Source organism: Artemia franciscana, unplaced genomic scaffold (assembly GCF_032884065.1).
Source record: "Artemia franciscana unplaced genomic scaffold, ASM3288406v1 Scaffold_1805, whole genome shotgun sequence".
NCBI classification, from domain to species: domain Eukaryota; kingdom Metazoa; phylum Arthropoda; class Branchiopoda; order Anostraca; family Artemiidae; genus Artemia; species Artemia franciscana.
Window position 1 is genome coordinate 38,149 of NW_027062964.1, and position 17,669 is coordinate 55,817.

General features: G+C 34.3%; 1 protein-coding gene across 1 annotated transcript; it reads left to right on the top strand.

Moving 5' to 3' along the window:
* Positions 1-9,557: 9,557 nt before the first annotated feature.
* Positions 9,558-16,721, top strand: LOC136042701 (puratrophin-1-like). The gene is made up of 4 exons (XM_065727664.1): positions 9,558-9,890; positions 12,754-12,894; positions 15,751-15,966; positions 16,617-16,721. The coding sequence occupies exons 1-3, from the start codon at positions 9,687-9,689 to the stop codon at positions 15,919-15,921; spliced, it is 516 nt and encodes a 171-aa protein (XP_065583736.1). The 5' UTR covers positions 9,558-9,686; the 3' UTR covers positions 15,922-15,966; positions 16,617-16,721.
* The last annotated feature ends 948 nt before the right edge of the window (positions 16,722-17,669 follow it).

Genomic DNA, 17,669 nt, shown 5'->3' on the forward strand with positions numbered 1-17,669 from the left:
CTGCACATCGTCTCTTCTCAACCCCTGCCTCCAACCAAAAAATCCTCCTGAAAACGCCTGTACACTTCCCAATAACCATTACTATATGTAAGCACTGGTCGAAGTTTTGAACTTGTAACCCCTCCCATAGGGAATGTGGGGGAGTAAGTTGTCCCCAAAGACATAGTTATAAAGTTTTTCGACTACGTTGAATAATATGGAATGTATCTCAGAATTTTGATCCGTTGACTTTGGTAAAATAATTAGCGTGGGAGGGGGCCTAGGTGCCCTTCAATTTTTTCGGTCACTTAAAAAGGGCACTAGAACTTTTCATTTCCGTTAGAATGAGCCCTCTTGGAACATTCTAGGACAACTGGGTCGATACGATCACCTGGGGAAAGATTTTCCCTGGGGAAAAAAAAAACAAAAAAACAAACAAATAAACACGCATCCGTGATCTGCCTTCTGGCAAAAAATATAAAATTCCATATTTTTGTAGATAGGAGCTTGAAACTTCTACAGTAGGGTTTCCTGATACGCTGAATCTGATGGTGTGATTTTCGTTAAGGTTCTATGACTTTTAGGGGGTGTTTCCCCCTATTTTCTAAAATAACGCAAATTTTCTCAGGATCGTAAATTTTGATGGGTAAGACTAAACTTGATGAAAATAATATATTTAAAATCAGCATTAAAATTCAATTCTTTTGATGTAGCTATTGGTACCAAAATTCCATTTTTTAGAGTTTTGGTTACTATTGAGCTGGGTGGCTCCTTACTACAGTTCTTTACCACGAACTGTTTGATGAATGCATTCATTTAGCTCCTTATGTACCCCCTCCCCAAAATCCAGTACTTCGTGTGATTGTTATAATAAGAGGGAAATTTGCGCTTAGCAGTTGATATTTTTTAGTGTTTTTTTTTGTCAGTTGAATTTGTTTTCGCTCAAGGTTTGTCAATCATTTTGGTTTTCTCTTTCTTTTATGGTTGTATGTCTGTAATTTGTACAAGTATATTTGATTATTCTCGCTCTCATTTCTAGCATTTATTAGACCTATCTTAGATCCATATTTGGCTCCAGAGACACACAGTGTATCGTACAACAAGAGACACCGGTCATCCTGTAAATTTGCTGCCACTATATTGCATTCCCAATGTCCTTTTATGAAATTCTTTGTGATTAGTAGATCCCCCTAGCAAATACAGAAGAGTGTGCTCTTTATTCTCCTTCATGGGTGTGTCTCCCCTGGCTCCAATTCAAGATGTCCTTTGGTGTTCCACCGTCTTTAGTTTTTACTCCTTTCATGCGGTCATATGCTTGGTCTTTCAAGCGAAAACATCATATAGGCTAAAGCAGAAAGCAAGGTCAAAAGATAAAATAAAAGGTAATTTATTCCTTTTTTGTGTTACTTGTCCCCATATTGGCGTACATGCGTTCGTATTTCCTTCATTTTTTTTTTTTTTTTTTTTACTTCGGTCCACGAATGCACTAACAGTCATGTCTGACAAGACTAGTCCATTAATTATCAATTTGATGTAGGGACTTTTGTAGGGAGTTCATCAGTTCTGTAATTCAAGAAAGAGAAACAAACTTAGTCCTGTTATTTATGTCTTCAGGTTAAAAAAAAATTCGCTAAGTAATTGATGCTTTTTAGCGTTTACTTTAGCTTGATTCAAAGGGGCAGAGCCTGTCATATTTTTTTCTGTTTGCTATTTGAATTCTTTGATTGTATTTAATAAAAATTTATTCAGTTATTTAATATTTTCTTCTTGTTAGTTATTAGGTTAACAGGAATGATGTTACAAGCCACGATAGAAGAAAAAGAAGAAAAAATAATCTAATTGCTTCAACATAAATACAAAAAAAAACTTTTTTTATTTGTTTTCATTCGATCATTTTTTTTATATATATATTAAAAGTTTATCGAGCTTATTTCAAATGTATAAACTCTACTCCAAAAGCCAAATTGTAAAACTTCTTGAAGACATGTAACCAAATCTATTCTTTTGTAACCAAAAGTGTTCTAGAGAGCATCACTACCGTTGTCCAATCTACTCCAGTGGAACAATCAGGTTTGGTGGGAAGTGCAATATTGATGTGTAAGAGAAAGGTACTGAAAGATGAAAGAGTGAAAAATAAGCTGTTGTCATTTACCACGTCTTAAATCAAAAAGAGGTTTCAATTCTGGAATTCAGATAAATATTTCATAAATGTTTTAACTTACTGTCTTTTCAGTGAAGTTGTTCAGGAAGAATTATTTCTTACTGTTAAGATTGGTACTTCTAAGGGAATGACTGCCACCCATTCCAAGAACCGCTTAGCACAAACTCTTATACTGAGTATTAGCATGGCTGATTAATCAATTAAACGACTGGAAAATTAGACTTAACGAAGTTACTTGGCTTTTGGGAGAAAAGATATTTTACATGAGAAGTGCCATTTAACTATTTGCCAAATCTTTCAATTTAATATGATAATAGCAAAACAACATGCATGCAAAATATTTCAAACTATCTCTTGAAAGAAGCAGTTTAAAGTGATAAAATATACCGTGTTGAAAAGCTGACTGACAGACTTAAATTACTTAGATAAATTTTTAATATGCGTTTCCTCCCAAATCAATATTTCCAGTGCCTATAGATCCGTACATTTAGTTACTAAGGCACGGTTCCATAGTGCACCCTCCTGAGCCATTTGTAATAATATATTATTTATTTATAACCCATTCGCATCACAAGATAAATATTGGAGTAAACACTAAAAAAAAGTGATTCAAAAAATGAAATCAACAATAACATTACATAAAAAACCATGAATTACCAAGAACAATTAAATAACAATACCATTAAACAAATAAAATTAATAAAACAAATGGATCAAACCATGGTAAGGTGACAAACGACGAGACGCTGTTTCCGAAAGCCTTTCGTGTAAACGAGTCAGCTTCTCAGTAATATACGGAAGGTAAAACTTATTTATTATTTTTCGATTCTTATACCAAAGAGAAAAATAAAGAAGATATTTAAAAAAACGGAAATGGGCCAATCGAATATCACTAAATCTTTATTCCTAAAAATAGGATAAAGCCCAGAAAGATAAAGAATAGAATGATCAGAAAAAGTAGAATAAAGCTTTCCAAGGGCAATACGTTTATATTTGCCTCCATTGGTTACGATTTTAGAATAACCAATTTGGATCTTTCTTCTAGCATTCCCTACGACACACTCATCAACAATTTTAAAAGTTTGGTTAAGTGTAATACCCAGCCACCGCATCGAATCTACATGAGGGATGGAAAATTTTTTATAACTCAAAGGTTTAGGAGGGGGTGGAAAATTGAAAGAAAGATACTCACATTTACCACCATTAAGCGAGAGACCAATTTTAGTAAAAGAATAAGGAACTTAATGAATCATCTACGATAGTCTGAGTTTAGGCGGGCTAATTAGAACAATATCATCAGCAAGAGCTGATGCTAATTGCTAAGGAATCCCTATTTTACGATGTTTCATGAAATAAATTTGACTGCCTACATAGCCTGTAATGGCTTAATCGAGCCTTTACAGACCCGTTTTCATTTCATATTTAAAGTAAAAAATGGAAAACGAATCAACAATCAAAATTGACCAAAATTGTTTATTGTGGCTGACTTCTTTCTGGTTTCTAGCTAAAACGACATATGAAACTGGGCTTAAGGCTTTTGGTGCAAAGTTCGGCTTTGGCCACCTGGAATATAAAGACTTGCATAAAAACTGTAGTGCCGAAAAAAATCGGAGCTAATAAGAGCTAACCCACGTGTCTGTATTGAAGTCTGAAAAACGGAACTCTAAAGAAACTATAAAACAGGGAATGTTGATTACAATAGATATATCAAAAGAATTGGCTTATTACACTGATTCCAAATATGTAAAATTGAATAAGTTTACTGTGACCCATCAAAGGCTAAGAGCCTGAGAAAACTCGTCAGGTCCTCAAAAAGGGGGTAAACACCCCCTAAAAATCAAAGAATCTTAATGAAAATCACATAATCGGATTCGGAGTATCATAGAACCCTGCTGTAGATGTTTCAAGCTCCTTTCTGAAATATATGGAATTTTATACTTATGACCAGAAAAAAAATTACAAATTTTTATCTTTTTTTCAAAAGTTATTTTTTTTTCTTGGGGTGTATTAAACCAATGGTCATAGAAACACTATTATGCCAATCCAGACATAAATTAGAAGTTCTAGCTGCTTTTTAAGCTACCAAAAAATGGAGCACAACTAACCCCCTTCGACGCCCTTTTCCCGCAAAAGTCGTCTGAATAAAATTTTGACAAAGTAATTTTGTTCAACATAGTTGAAAAGCACAATAAATTTGTCTTTGGAGATGATATGACCCCCTGAGGAAAGGCTGCAAGGTATGAAGTTTGCCCATTGTTTACATACAGTATTTGTTGTAGGGAAGTATACCGACATTTTTCGGGGAGATTTTTTAAAGATGGATTTTCTACGAAGAGAATTCTCCAATGTGATGGAAGTTTCTGGAGGAAAACTTTCCAAGGGAAATTTCACACGGGGGAACTTGTCAAAATTCGTATAGATATTCGTTTTATTTTTCTTACTTTCTCGTTGGCGACCCCATTTCCCATGTGGAGATGCTTTGGGACAGTTGTTGGAGAGAAATTTTCAGCGTAGTCGGAATTCTATGGGGGATTTTATTTAGGGAATATTTTTCATGGGAAAAATTCTTCATGGAAGAAATATCACCAGGAGAAACTCTCCATGGGGGGAGGGATACTTTGCATGTAGGGGATTCCTCCTTGAACTTTAAAAGGATTAGAAAGTATATAAAAATAATTGTTTTTTCAAATGAAAGCATGGTAAGGTGTATTTTTCCAGTCGGAATTGTATGCAGGACTTTTTCCGGGAGGGGGGGGGGGGTAATCAGCAGTACAGATGGAATTGTCTGGTGATTGATTTTCCAATAGAAAATTTTCCGTGAGAGTAATTTTCTTTGGCTAAATTTTTCACGGGAGATTCTCCACAGAAGGGGGGGGGGGGCAGACTCCCCGGGGTGATTTGAAAAGGCGATCAAAAATTAAATAGAAACAGTTTTTTTTTTACTGAAAGTAAGGAGCAATTCTAAACTTAAAACGAACGGAAATTATTTCGTATGAGGGGACCGGTCCCTCTTTAATACCCCGGTCTTTACGCTAAAGTTTGATCTTTTGTCTCAATTCATTAAGAACGATTTCTGGAACACAAGGGCCGTGTAATTAGAATGATAACCTTTTTTGAAAGTTCTTAAAAAACTTTAGTGTGAAGACAGGGGTATTGGGGGAGGGCGCCCTCCCCCCTCATATACAAAATAATTCCCTTTCGCTATGAATCTTAATGCTGTTCCTTACTTTCAGTAGAAAAACTTCTTTTTTACTTAATTGGACTAAAAGATGCGTTAGGCTCAATTCTGTCCTGATAATTTTACTAAATTTTCTGGCTCAAATTGATAACTGAGAAATGTCTGTATTACCAGATTCCTGTAGTCCACAGTTTTGTAGATTTTGTAATACAGAGATTTACTCTGTATTTTGTCTTTTATCGGATAAAAGCAGTTGGTGGATGTCCTATTATTTTAACTGAAAGTAAGGAGCGACATTAAAACTTAAAACGAACAAAAATTAATTCGTATATGAAAGGGGCTGCTTCCTCATCAACTTCCCGCTCTTTAAGCCAAAGTTTGACTCTTTCTTTCAACTTTCTTTCAAACTTTAGCGTAAAGAGCGGGACGTTGATGAGGAAGCAGCCCCTTTCATATACGAAGTAATTTCTGTTCGTTTTAAGTTTTAATGTCGCTCCTTACTTTCAGTTAAAAAATTTTTTTTTGGTTTAATTTCTGAAAGTTTTTGAATCAATGCATGTTTTGATTTTGGCTCTCCGCAGAGGAATAATAGAAACCAAATTTGCTTATCTTTTTTTTGCTAAATGGCTTTCTCATAGTTTTGATTGAATGATTTTGAGAAAAAAGTAGTGGGGGGGGGAAGCCTAGTTGCCCTCTGATGTTTTTACTTAAAAAGGGAACTAGAACTTTTAATTTTTTGCGAATGTTTTTATTAGTAAAAGATATACACAACTTATAAATTAGCTTACTCAACGAACTTTTGCATTCTCATGTTTTTATTATATATATGAGGGGTTCACACCCTCGTCAGTACCTCGCTCTTTACACTAAAGCTTAAATTTTGTCTCAATTCATTAAGAATGACCCCTGAATCAAAAAAGCCATAGAATAAATAGTTGAAATTACTAAAAAAAAACTTTAGTGTAAAGAGCGAAGTATTAGGAGGAGGTGAGCCCCTCATATGCGTAATAATTTCTGTTCGTTTTAAGTTTTGATGCTTCTCCTTACTTCCAGTTGAAAAAACGTTTTCATATTTATTTTTTTATTGTGTTTTTTTTTTTAAATGCTAGATATTCCTGCGCTCCCTTCATGGAAATTTTCTTCCCCATGACAAATTCCTCGATGGAAAGCTCCCCAAATATATCCCCCAACATACTCCCCTCTTCTCAACCCCTCCCCCCAACCAAAAAATCCCCCTGAAAACGTCTGTACACTTCCCAATAGCCATTACTATATGTAAGCACTGGTCAAAGTTTGTAACTTGTAGCCCCTCCCACGGGGACTGTGGAGGAGTAAGTGGTCCCCAAAGACATAGTTATAAGATTTTTCGACTACGTTGAGTAAAATGGCTATATCATAATTTTGATCCGTTGACTTTGAGAAAATAATTAGCGTGGGGGGCCTAGGTGCCTTCCAATTTTTTTGGTCACTTAAAAAGGGCACTAGAACTTCTCATTTCCATTAGAATGAGCCCTCTTGCAATATTCTAGGACAACTGGATCGATACGATCACCCCTGGGAAAAAAAAGAAAGAAGAAAAAAAAAAAAACAAACAAACACGCATCCGTGATCTGCCTTCTGGCAAAAAATACAAAATTCCACATTTTTGTAGATAGAAGTTTGAAACTTCTACAAACGGGTTCTCTGATACGCTGAATTTGATAGTTTGATTTTCGTTAAGATTATGTGACTTTTAGGGGGTGTTTCTCTCTATTTTCTAAAATAAGGTAAATTTTCCCAGGCTCGTAACTTTTGATGGGCAAGACTAAACTTGACTAACAAGACTAAACTTATATGTTTAAAATCAGCATTAAAATGCGATTCTTTTGATGTAGCTATTGGTATCAAAATTCTATTTTTTTTAGTTTTGGTTACTATTGAGCCGGGTCGCTCCTTACTACAGTTTGTTATCACGAACTGTTTGATAAAGCATAAGAAAAAGTCAAACAAATTTCTCCTGCATGCGAAAGTTGAATTGCAAAGGCTAAAGTAGAAGATTCGGTTTGCAGTTCGTTTTGTGTGCAATTAAAAAAAAAAACAACAAGTTTTTTAACTGAAAGTAAGGAGCGATATTAAAACTTAAAAAGAACAGAAATTACTCCGTATATGAAAGGGGCTGTTCCCTCCCCAATGCCCCACTCTTTACGCTAAAGTCCGACTCTTTCTCTCAACTCTACTTTTTAAAACAGTAAAAAGATTTAGCGTAAAGAGCAGGGCGTTGAGGAGGGAACAGCCCCTTTCATATACCGAGTAATTTCTGTTCGTTTTAAGTTTTAATATCGCTCCTTACTTTCAGTTAAAAAAAACTTGTTTTTTTTTATTTAATTTCTGAACGTTTTTAAATTAAGGCATGTTTTGATTTTGGCTCTCCAATGAATAATTAAAGTGAAATTTGCACATTTTTTTATTTTTCTGGCTAAATGGCTTTCCCATAGTTTCGATCGGACGATTTTGAGGAAAAAAAAAGCAGAGAAGGCCTAGTTACCCTCCAATTTTTTGGTTATTTAAAAACTTTTAACTTTTTACGAACGTTTTAATTAGTAAAAATATACGTAACTTATGTAACGAACTTCTATATTCGTATGTTTTCATTACATATACGAGGGGATTCACCCCTTGTCAATACCTCGCTCTTTACACTAAAGCTTAAATTTTGTCCCAATTCCTTAAGTCACAAAGGCCAGGTCACCCCTGAATCACAAAGGCCGTAGAATAAATAGTTGAAATTAATAAAGTTACTTTAGAGTAAAGAGCAAGGTATTAGGAGGAGGCGAACCCCTCATATGCGTAATAATTTCTGTTCGATTTAAGTTTTAATGCTGCTCCTTACTTCCAGTTGAAAAAACTTTTTCATATTTATTTTTTCATTGTTCTTTAAAAAATGCTAAGAAATCCTGCATCCCCTTCGTGGAAATTTTCTTCCCCCATGACAAATTGCTCCATGGAAAGATCCAACAAAATTGTTTTCAGCTTCACAAACTTTGTTCAGTCGCAATTTATAAGGTTTAATAATTTATAAATTTATATGGCTTAACACTCTACTCAAATAAGAGTAATTGCATTTTCAGAACTTAAGTCAGAGAAAAGAAACTGATAACTGAAAATCAAGATAAAATGAGGACCCTCTAGAGGGAAAAGGAGTGGAGGTAGGTACTTCAAAATTCCTTCCTGAGGCATACTTTAACGTGTAGAACCATCCCTTAAAGTTCCATTTTCCTAACCTAACCCCTTTCCAATATAGCAAAAAGTAACTAAAGTACAATTTTACCAAATTGTCGAATAAATTGGTTGCCTTTGTCTGCCTTTCATTGCCATTCGTGGTTCTCTACTGATATTAGAATGACACGATATTCTTCGTTTTGGGCTCTTTAGAGGCTTTGGACCGGGCCTCGGGCATCCCAAATGGCAAGAGGCTACTGTGTTGAATATTTGCTCTAAGTTTAATTAATGAATAAACTATGGGATTCGAGGATGTCTTTTGAATCCCTTGAGTGTCCTTTGAATTAACAACTTCTATGTTGCATTGATATTTGTTTCCGGTTTGAGGACTATTAAATTCAATGGTTTGATTAGCTTGCTCCATAGTTGAGAGAAAATTTGAGAAACGAGATAAAGCTTTATTACTAGTAGCCTAAAATTAAACCAAATACCCAAATAAGAAGGTGTATCGGTAAGTTCATGGACATCTGGGGCCTCTATCTGGGAAAACATGCTGTAAATATTTAAAAAATTATTTCCTTAAACTACATGGTAGGGATTTAGCTTTTTATAAAGCTTTACAGAGGGTAAATCAGTAGTGGTAAACCACATATAAGGTATCATTTTGTTTCTAAAGCTTTACCCTACACAAAAAGCAGCCCGGCCCCTTAAACTGATTAGCTCTGTCGTATCCGTTTTCCCCAATCTTGCTGACTCTCAAGATATTTAGAATTTTCTTCCAAAAATGCGTCATGAACTATCTTCACTCGTGTAAATAACTAGAGAAGGGAGCTTTCGTTTCAAAATTATTTTTCCCCGCGTTGAGTACCTTCCTTATTGAAACAGCTGGGGCTTAATAACTGTCTGAGCTCGGAGCACATTTTTCAGTTTCATTCGCTATCCGTCGGACCCTTTACGAATATCAGGCAGCATGGGTGTTAGAACATTTCTTAAAAACTTTCTATTTGGGAACCCTTTAGAGCAGTTGAAGGTGTTTTTAGCGTCCTATAATTCTTTTATGGTTTTTGGTAAAAAGAAATGCTTTAAATTGCAGTTTAATTTTTAGCAAAAACGCTGCAATTGGATGACAAATTAGACCTTGCAAGTCATTTGATCAAACCAGTCCAGAGAATGGGAAAATACGCATTACTATTGGCTCAGTTAATAAAACTCTCTTCAAAAGCCACTCGTAAGGACTTCGTAAGGTCATTCGTAAAGCTGGAATGTGTTAAAACGCACGAAGTTGATGATCTGATTGCAACTGAAAGAATTATAAAATTCCATCTAAGACATGGCAATGATCTCCTCCCCGTGGACTGTATTCGAGAAAGTGATGTAAGTTTCATTTTCTTCCTCTTTTTTCATTAACTTTTGAGTGATTTTTCGATACACTTCTAAGTGTTTAGGTTTTATACTCATAGCAGTCATTGACAAATATTAACGTACTTGAGTTGAAAATTCTGTTGGTGAGTGAACGTAAAGAGAGATAAAATGTTCCGTCTCTAGTTTGAATTAAATAAAACAAACAAGTTTTTTAAACTGCAAGTAGGAACGAGGAACGAGTAGGAACGACATTAAAACGTAAACCAAACAGAAATTATTCCGTATATGAAAGGGGTTGCTCCTCAACTCCTCGTTCTTTACGCTAAAGTTTGACTCTTTCTCACTACTCTTCTTTTTAAAACAATACAAAACTTTAGCGTAAAGAGCGAGGTGTTGAGGAGGGGACAAACCTTTTTATATACGGAATAATTTCTGCTAGTTTTAAGTTTTACTGTCGCTCCTTTCTTGCAGTTAAAAAATCTTTTTTTTATTTAATTTCTGAAAACTTTTGAATTAATGCATGTTTTGAATGAATAATTAAAACAAAATCTACATTTTTTTTTTGCTAAATGACTTTCTTATAGTTTTTACTGGGCAGTTTTGAGAAAAAATGGAGCGGTGGAGTAGTCCTAGATAGCCTCCGATTTTTTGGTTACTTAAAAAGGCAACTAGAACTTTTAATTTAACAAACGTTTTTATTAGTAAAAATATACGTACTTACGTAACGAACTTCTAAATTCGTATGTTTTTATTACGTTTATTGCCCCCTCGTCAATACCTCGCTCTTTACACTAAAGCTTAAATTTTGTCCCAATTCCTTGAGAATGACCCCTGAATCACAAAGGCCATAGAACAAATAGTCGTAATTAATAAAATTAGTTTAGCGTAAACAGCAAGGTATTAGGAGGAGATACACCCTACGCATAATAGTTTCTGTTCGTTTTAAGTTTTAATTCTTCTCCTTACTTTCAGTTGAAATAATGTTTTCATATTTATTTTTTCATCGCTCTTTAAAAAAATTCAAAAGAAATCCTGAACACCTTCGTGGAAATTCCCTTCCCCCATGACAATTTCATCCTTGTAAAGTTCCCCCGAATAACACCCTCATTTCAACCCCTCCCGTCAACAAAAAAAAATCCCCCTGAAGTGCCTGTTTACTTCCCAATTACCATTACAATTTGTAAACACTGGTCAAAGTTTGAAACTTGCAGCCCCTCCCACGGGGACTGTGGGGGAGTAAGTTTTCCCCAAAGACATAGTTTTTAGCTTCTATATGTTCAATAAAATGGCTATCTAAGAATTTTTATCTGGTGACTTTTGGGAAAAAATTAGCGTGGGAGGAGGCCTAGGTGCCCTCCAATTTTTTGGTGACTTTAAAAGGGCATTAGAAGTTTTAATTTCCGTTAGAACGAGACCTCCCGTGACATTCTAGGACCACTGGGTCGAAACGCTCACCCCTGGGAAACAAAAAACAAATAAACATCCGTGATCTATCTTGTGGCAAAAAATACAAAATTCCACATTTTTGTAGATAGGAGCATGAAACTTTTACCGTAGGGTTCTCTGATACGTTGAATCTGATGGTGTGATTTTCGTTAAGATTCTATTACTCTTAAGAGGTGTTTTTTCATGATTTTCTAAAATAAGGCATATTTTCTCAGGCTCTTAACTTTTGATGGGTAAGACTAAGCTTGATGAAAATTATACATTAAAAATTAGCATTAAAATACAATCCTTTTGATGTAACTATGGGTATCAAAAATTCAGTAGTTTCGGTTACTACTGAACCCGGTCACTTCTTACTACAGTTCGTTACGACGAACTGTTTGACTAATCTCAGTCAGCACAATGACTTAGTCTTGCTAACATCTGGATTAAACCTCAGAGGCGGTTTAAAAAACAAAACACAAGATCAACATTATGTATTTTGCCACCACTAACTTAACACTCATCTCCTTCCTTAACACACCTCAATAAAAATGAACCACTAAATGTAATGGTATAATTCCAATTTAATCTATTAACAATGTATTCTATTAATTTAATTATTAAAATCAGATTTAGAAATCAATTACTGTATTACTTTTAATGAAAACTAATAATTCTTTCTTTTATGTCTAAAAGTTGTTTAGTTTGAAATGAAAATTATTCAAGATTTTAAAACTGCCAATGTCACTGTATGCCAGGGCTGCATTCAGGGTTTCTTTGCTTTTTTTGGGGGGGGAGGGATGGAACAAAAAAAATTTAAAAATGCATCAATAATTTGTATATATTTATTTTTGTTACGTTTTTTTTTGGCGAGTAAGGCAAAGATTTCGGGGAGAGGGATTCAAACCCCTCTACCCCCCTGGATATTGCCTTGCTGCATGCTAATACCTAAGAAAAGTGTCCATTGCGATTTGAGACCGATTGAGATAACCCTTAGTGAGTTCTTTCGGCAGATTTCTTCCTTCTTGCATTAAATAGATATTTCGTATTGACAAAAAAGTAATGCGAACCAATGGTTATATTTTGAATATGTCAAAGGTAGTTTATAATTTATTGATAGTTATCATATTATCGATATCGATATCGATAGTTATCGATAGTTATCAGACATGAGATAGTCAAATTTTAGTAAAGCATGTATTTTAAAAACTAAAAAACGGTCTCTTAATACGAAACTTCCTTATATTTGAACATTTCCAAGAGAAATATTAGTATTTTAACTTAAAAAGGCTATTTTTTTTGTTCCGAAGCAGTGCTGTTACCCTAAATAAACTGTAATATTAGGTTTGTATGTAAGTTTTATTTAAAACTATTTTGAATTACGTTTAAAAAGTAGACAATTTCCTGGTTCTTGAGCAGCAAATTAGTTGTGTCTATTTTTTTGAAGGTCAACTTAAAAGAGCAAGGTCGCTTATTGCGCCAAGATGAATTCACCGTCTACCAAGAAAAAACGAAAAAGATTAGATACGTTTTTCTGTTTGAAGATCTAATCTTATTCAGCAAAGCTAAAGGAGATCCAGAACGGAAGGTAAAATTATTATTTGTACTTTCGTTGCATTACTGAATTATATTATTTTCAATTTGTTTTTCCTTTGTTCAAATTCTAGTTTTGTTGACTTTCATATTTCCTTAAACTTCTATAGGTCTAAAAAAAGTTAAGATCAGTAAAAGGCAAACAGTAAAAAAGAAAAGGTAAAGGATACGGAATTAGACTTTACAGTCCGTACCGGCGGTGCTGATCTCCGTTTCTTGGCCCTTCAGCCAGAAAGTGCAATGGGGGGTTGGGGGCCAGCCATCCTGTGCTTTCGCACACCCTTTCTGTTTACCTTCCCCAGATTTCTCCAGGTACCCATTTAGAGCTGGGTCGACTCTGGCTAAGCTTACAGAGTCACGCTACTGACCCCCGTCCCAAAACGAAGAATTGGGTACACTGGGATAAACAGTAGGAGTAGATATAGCGTTACACAGAAGAAAATCATGTAGGCCTTTTTGGCTTAAAAAGAAGAATATGTTCAAAGTAAAGTGTGATCATCACACTAGTCCAAGATTTGAACCTAATCCGATTTTCGACACCTCAAACATTCCTGCGAAGATTGGAAAAATACAGCCTGCAATCGGCATGGCTGATAAACTTGAAACAACTGTAGAGAACAACTGTATTGGTCATTTGGAAAGCAGAAAATGGAATTATTTTCAGATTCAAATCGTGAAATACAAGTTATTTATCCAAAACTGTATATTTTAATGTGATCAATGGAAAGGTAAAACACATTGGGATGTAAAATATGAGATCTCGAAATTTAAGGATTTTAGGAGTTTGAGACACTCATTTTTCGATTCCAATGAAAACCATGTTTTTTTTCTACCTCAGAATTTTTTACAAGTATTTCAAATAATCAACAGCAGCATTATCGATCTAATGCAAAGAGAAAATTTTCAAGTGCACTTGTATTAATTACTTAAAAATTTAATATTTAATTGTTTAGTATGCTGATTTAACGAATGAGTATGGAAAAACCCTAAGCATAGGGACATTGAATATGAAAATATGAAGTTCAAGTTTCGTTAATTTTAAGATGACGATTCTTTTAATTTGACGAGGATCAAGTCATAAATTTGAGCTTATGGGCCTAAATTTTGGAATATTTTGTCTCCACAATTGAACATTTTATACAAAATCAAAATCAATAAATTAACAAAAGCTAAAAAAAATCGAAACTTTAAAAAATTCCTTTTTTTTCGGTTCTAATAATACTTATTTGTTTTGGTAAGGAGCATGTCATGGTTATCACGTGCATTTGTACGTGACTTTTTTGGCAAAGGTTGAAAAAGAGCTCATAATGACATGCAGTCTTTTAAGTCATATTAAATCATAAAAAAATAGCATTTTTCCGAATAAAACTTAGTGAAAGAATACAGTCAAAAGAAGTTTTCACATTTCTCCTTTAAATTTCCGAAATATTTCACCTGTTTTGTACATGAGTTTATGATGATCAATATATACCCTTCTCCTGAAAACTTGACTAATACTGTATCTCGCTGTTTATAATAAAGGAAGAGTAAATTTCATCCTTCTAATAAAAACGACCAGGCTATAAAGCTTGTAATTTGATGAACACATAGGCATGCATTTTGTCTCTTAAGAAATTCAATTCATCATTTGATATTCTATTCTTCTTTAAATTAATGTCAACAATGGTTGGTTTAAAGATCTGATATGTTTTTTCTTGCGTAGGAAAAATGACAACAAGTAGAAAATTATTGAAAAGATTTTTGTGATTTTTGTTTAATAAAGCGCACAATTAGTTTTGTTATGTCAGATTTTGACGATATAAAACGACTACTAACAGCTCATCGCAGCACAAAGTCACCTGGGGCTAACAGCGCACAAAGTTTTGTGAGTTTCTTGGCTGTGCTTTTTTTCAAACAGGGTGTCAGTGAGTTGTCTCCATTCGCTGCGTGCATCTTCTCCTACTCTGGGATGAGACTCGTCTGGAGGGCTCTTTTATCATGTTTTTACGAACACCGTTTTTGGTGTTCCTCGGTAGCAGGTGCCTTCCGGTTGCCATTGGAGGTATATTTTAGGGAGTCTGGTGTTCGGAGGCTGGTGTCCTGGTGTTTGGAGGATATCTTCGAGGTATCGCCATTTTCAAGCAATTAAAGGTATTACTTAACGGTTTATTTAAAGCAGTTAGAAAAAAGCAACAACCACCGGATGTTATTGAGAAACCACTATTGAGGCTACCCATCCGCTCGAAATTTACCTGGTATCTATGTCGATCTCAGAAGAGACAAAAAAAAGAGGAATTATTGAAAAGTAAAATAATAATTAGATATGATAAAATTTAAATGATAAAAATAAAAATATCACAAAAGAAAATAAGCGGTTAATCTTTCCCAAACTTAATGTAGTTTTTTGACTCCTAGGTTCAACACTCGAGGAAAAGGTCTTGTTACAAGTAGGTTAAGCCAGAGTTTCAATAATTTCTCGGCGTGGCTTTACCCATAGCCTTGTTACAAGTTTGACAGTGTACGGGTGTCTATAAAAGAAAAAAATACAGATTTTATTACTGGAATGTTAAAGATTGTCCTTTTCAGCCAACCATCTAGGGCTAAACAAAAAGCAAGTCATCCTGAATGGAGTGGAAAGAGTTCGTAAGATGGGATTTAAAGGAAATCCGTACTGATTGGGAGGTTGTAAAGAGGAAATTTTTAATATACTAGGATAAATGAGGAACGTTCAGAGCTGTGTTAGCCTCAGGTGGTTGGGTGCTGCTGTGAGTTGTTTGTAACAGCAGTAGTGGTAGTAGTGAAATTGTAAAAGACATGCATTTTGTTTCTTTTTTCATATAAAACTTGTTCTGTCTGATGATTTGTTTTTCAGAATCTAGAAAGCTATGCATATAAGAACAGTTACAAAATGTCAGAAAAAGGCATCACTGTGCGGCCCGATGGACCTCCTAATAGCTTTGAAATTGGGTTCCGAAAACAAAATCCTCAGAATACCCGTACCTTCTTGAAGCTTCCTCTACGGAAACCCGAGATTCATGGGTAGAAGAAATTTCACGATTATTGTGGAAACAGTACAATCGATATAGAGGTATGCATATTTTTACTGCCTGAATAGTTTTGATTATGTGGCCATCTGAAATCAAGGAACCTTTCCTTCGTTGGTTTAGATGTTTTGTCGGTTGCCACCATCAACAGATTTTTGTGTGTGCTGTAAATACAATATTTATCACCATTTATTACCCCACCTCGCAACTTCAACCTAAGATTTATAAAATGTTCTATATAGTGTGGAGACATTTTTTGTTTCCCTTATGCTTGTGAACGACTAAGAAAAATGCCAAATTATCTGGAAAATTAGCAAAATATGACTAAAGATATCTCTGAACAATGATAAGAAAAGACTCAGTAGTGGAAATTGAGTCTTTATAAATACAATAAGTGGAATGTGACTACTATTAACTTGAAAAAAAAATACTTGTTTTGACAGCTATAGCCTATATAGTAAAAATCATGATAGTAATGTTTATATTTTAAAGTGTTTAGGGTACTTATATTGTTTGCTCACCTGGAGTCCCCTATACAGGAGGGAGGGGGGAGTTAATGGAATCTAGGAACTGCGCCCCCTCTCAAATATTCGGTTTTTACCCTATTTTCCTTCTTTTTTGTAAGTATAATTTCTGTTTCTCAACACTTCTTAAATATGGAAACAAACAATTTAATTTGCCTTGTACCTTTCAGAGACCACAAAGGCTGAGACGGCAGAAATGGAAATTGGAAACAGGCCAGGGTTAGCTATTTCTCCACCTGAGGACCAAATTAGCGACTGATTCACGCCATCTTGCTAAAAGTAAGACATCAATTGATAGTTTCGTAGTTTCGCAGTGTTTCTGATTTTTCATTTAAAGATTAAAACAATCTCAAAAGATATCTCATAAGTCGACTCCAAAAGCAAAATATTTTTTATCAACAAGGCAAATAATGTTCACTTATTGTTTGAAAATTTCTTTTGTATAATAAAGCAGATTTATTTAATTTCCTCATTTTATCTAAATATCTAATGTGATACATTTTAATACTTGTAATATATCTATTTATTTAAGTATTTATTTCTAACCCGTCAAACAATGCAAAATAGGAACACGAAGATGGAGTACACAATAGAGAAAACGACAAAAAAGGGAATAAGAAAAAAACATCACAATTAAAAGACGGAGTATACAATAGAGAAAACGATCTATGCAAAGTTTTTGAATTTTCTTCAAGCATCTCATGAAGTCGGGATTTCTTTTAGCAAAATAATATAGCTTTTTGCTTAAAAGGGGCTATATTAATAGTCGTAAATAAAACAAATCTTGATCTGATTTTTTGATGCTTTGTGCAAGACAAATTGTATTTATTTATGAATTTTCTGATTCACTTCAATTGCTAATTGTCTTTAAATTTAGTTTCATACTTATTTTTACTTATTAAAAAGTTGCCCAGACATAAAATTGACATTGCTTGTCATCGGTTTAAATGAAAGTTTTATCGTATTTTTTATTTCTTTCCAGTTGATTTTTATTTCTTTGAAATAGAGAGGCATTGGGGTCTTAGAAAGTATTTATGCAAATCAAAAAAGGATTTCTTTTTTTTTGCCAACAATGGCGAGTCTTTCTGTCATAGAAACTCTATGAATAAGGAATTTAACAGTTCAAGTTTAGACTCTTCTAGAGCACGGGATGAAAAAAAAAAATAAATAAAAGCATAATTAAATGATCAAATATAGATATCAGACTAACTATTCATTCATGA

Excerpts from the sequence above, each read along its gene's own strand:
- LOC136042701 (XM_065727664.1), top strand. The coding sequence starts at position 9,687 with ATGGGAAAATACGCATTACTATTGGCTCAGTTAATAAAACTCTCTTCA. Across the intron at positions 9,891-12,753 it reads ACTGTATTCGAGAAAGTGAT|GTCAACTTAAAAGAGCAAGG; the intron begins GTAAGTTTCATT and ends ATTTTTTTGAAG. Across the intron at positions 12,895-15,750 it reads AAGGAGATCCAGAACGGAAG|AATCTAGAAAGCTATGCATA; the intron begins GTAAAATTATTA and ends TTTGTTTTTCAG.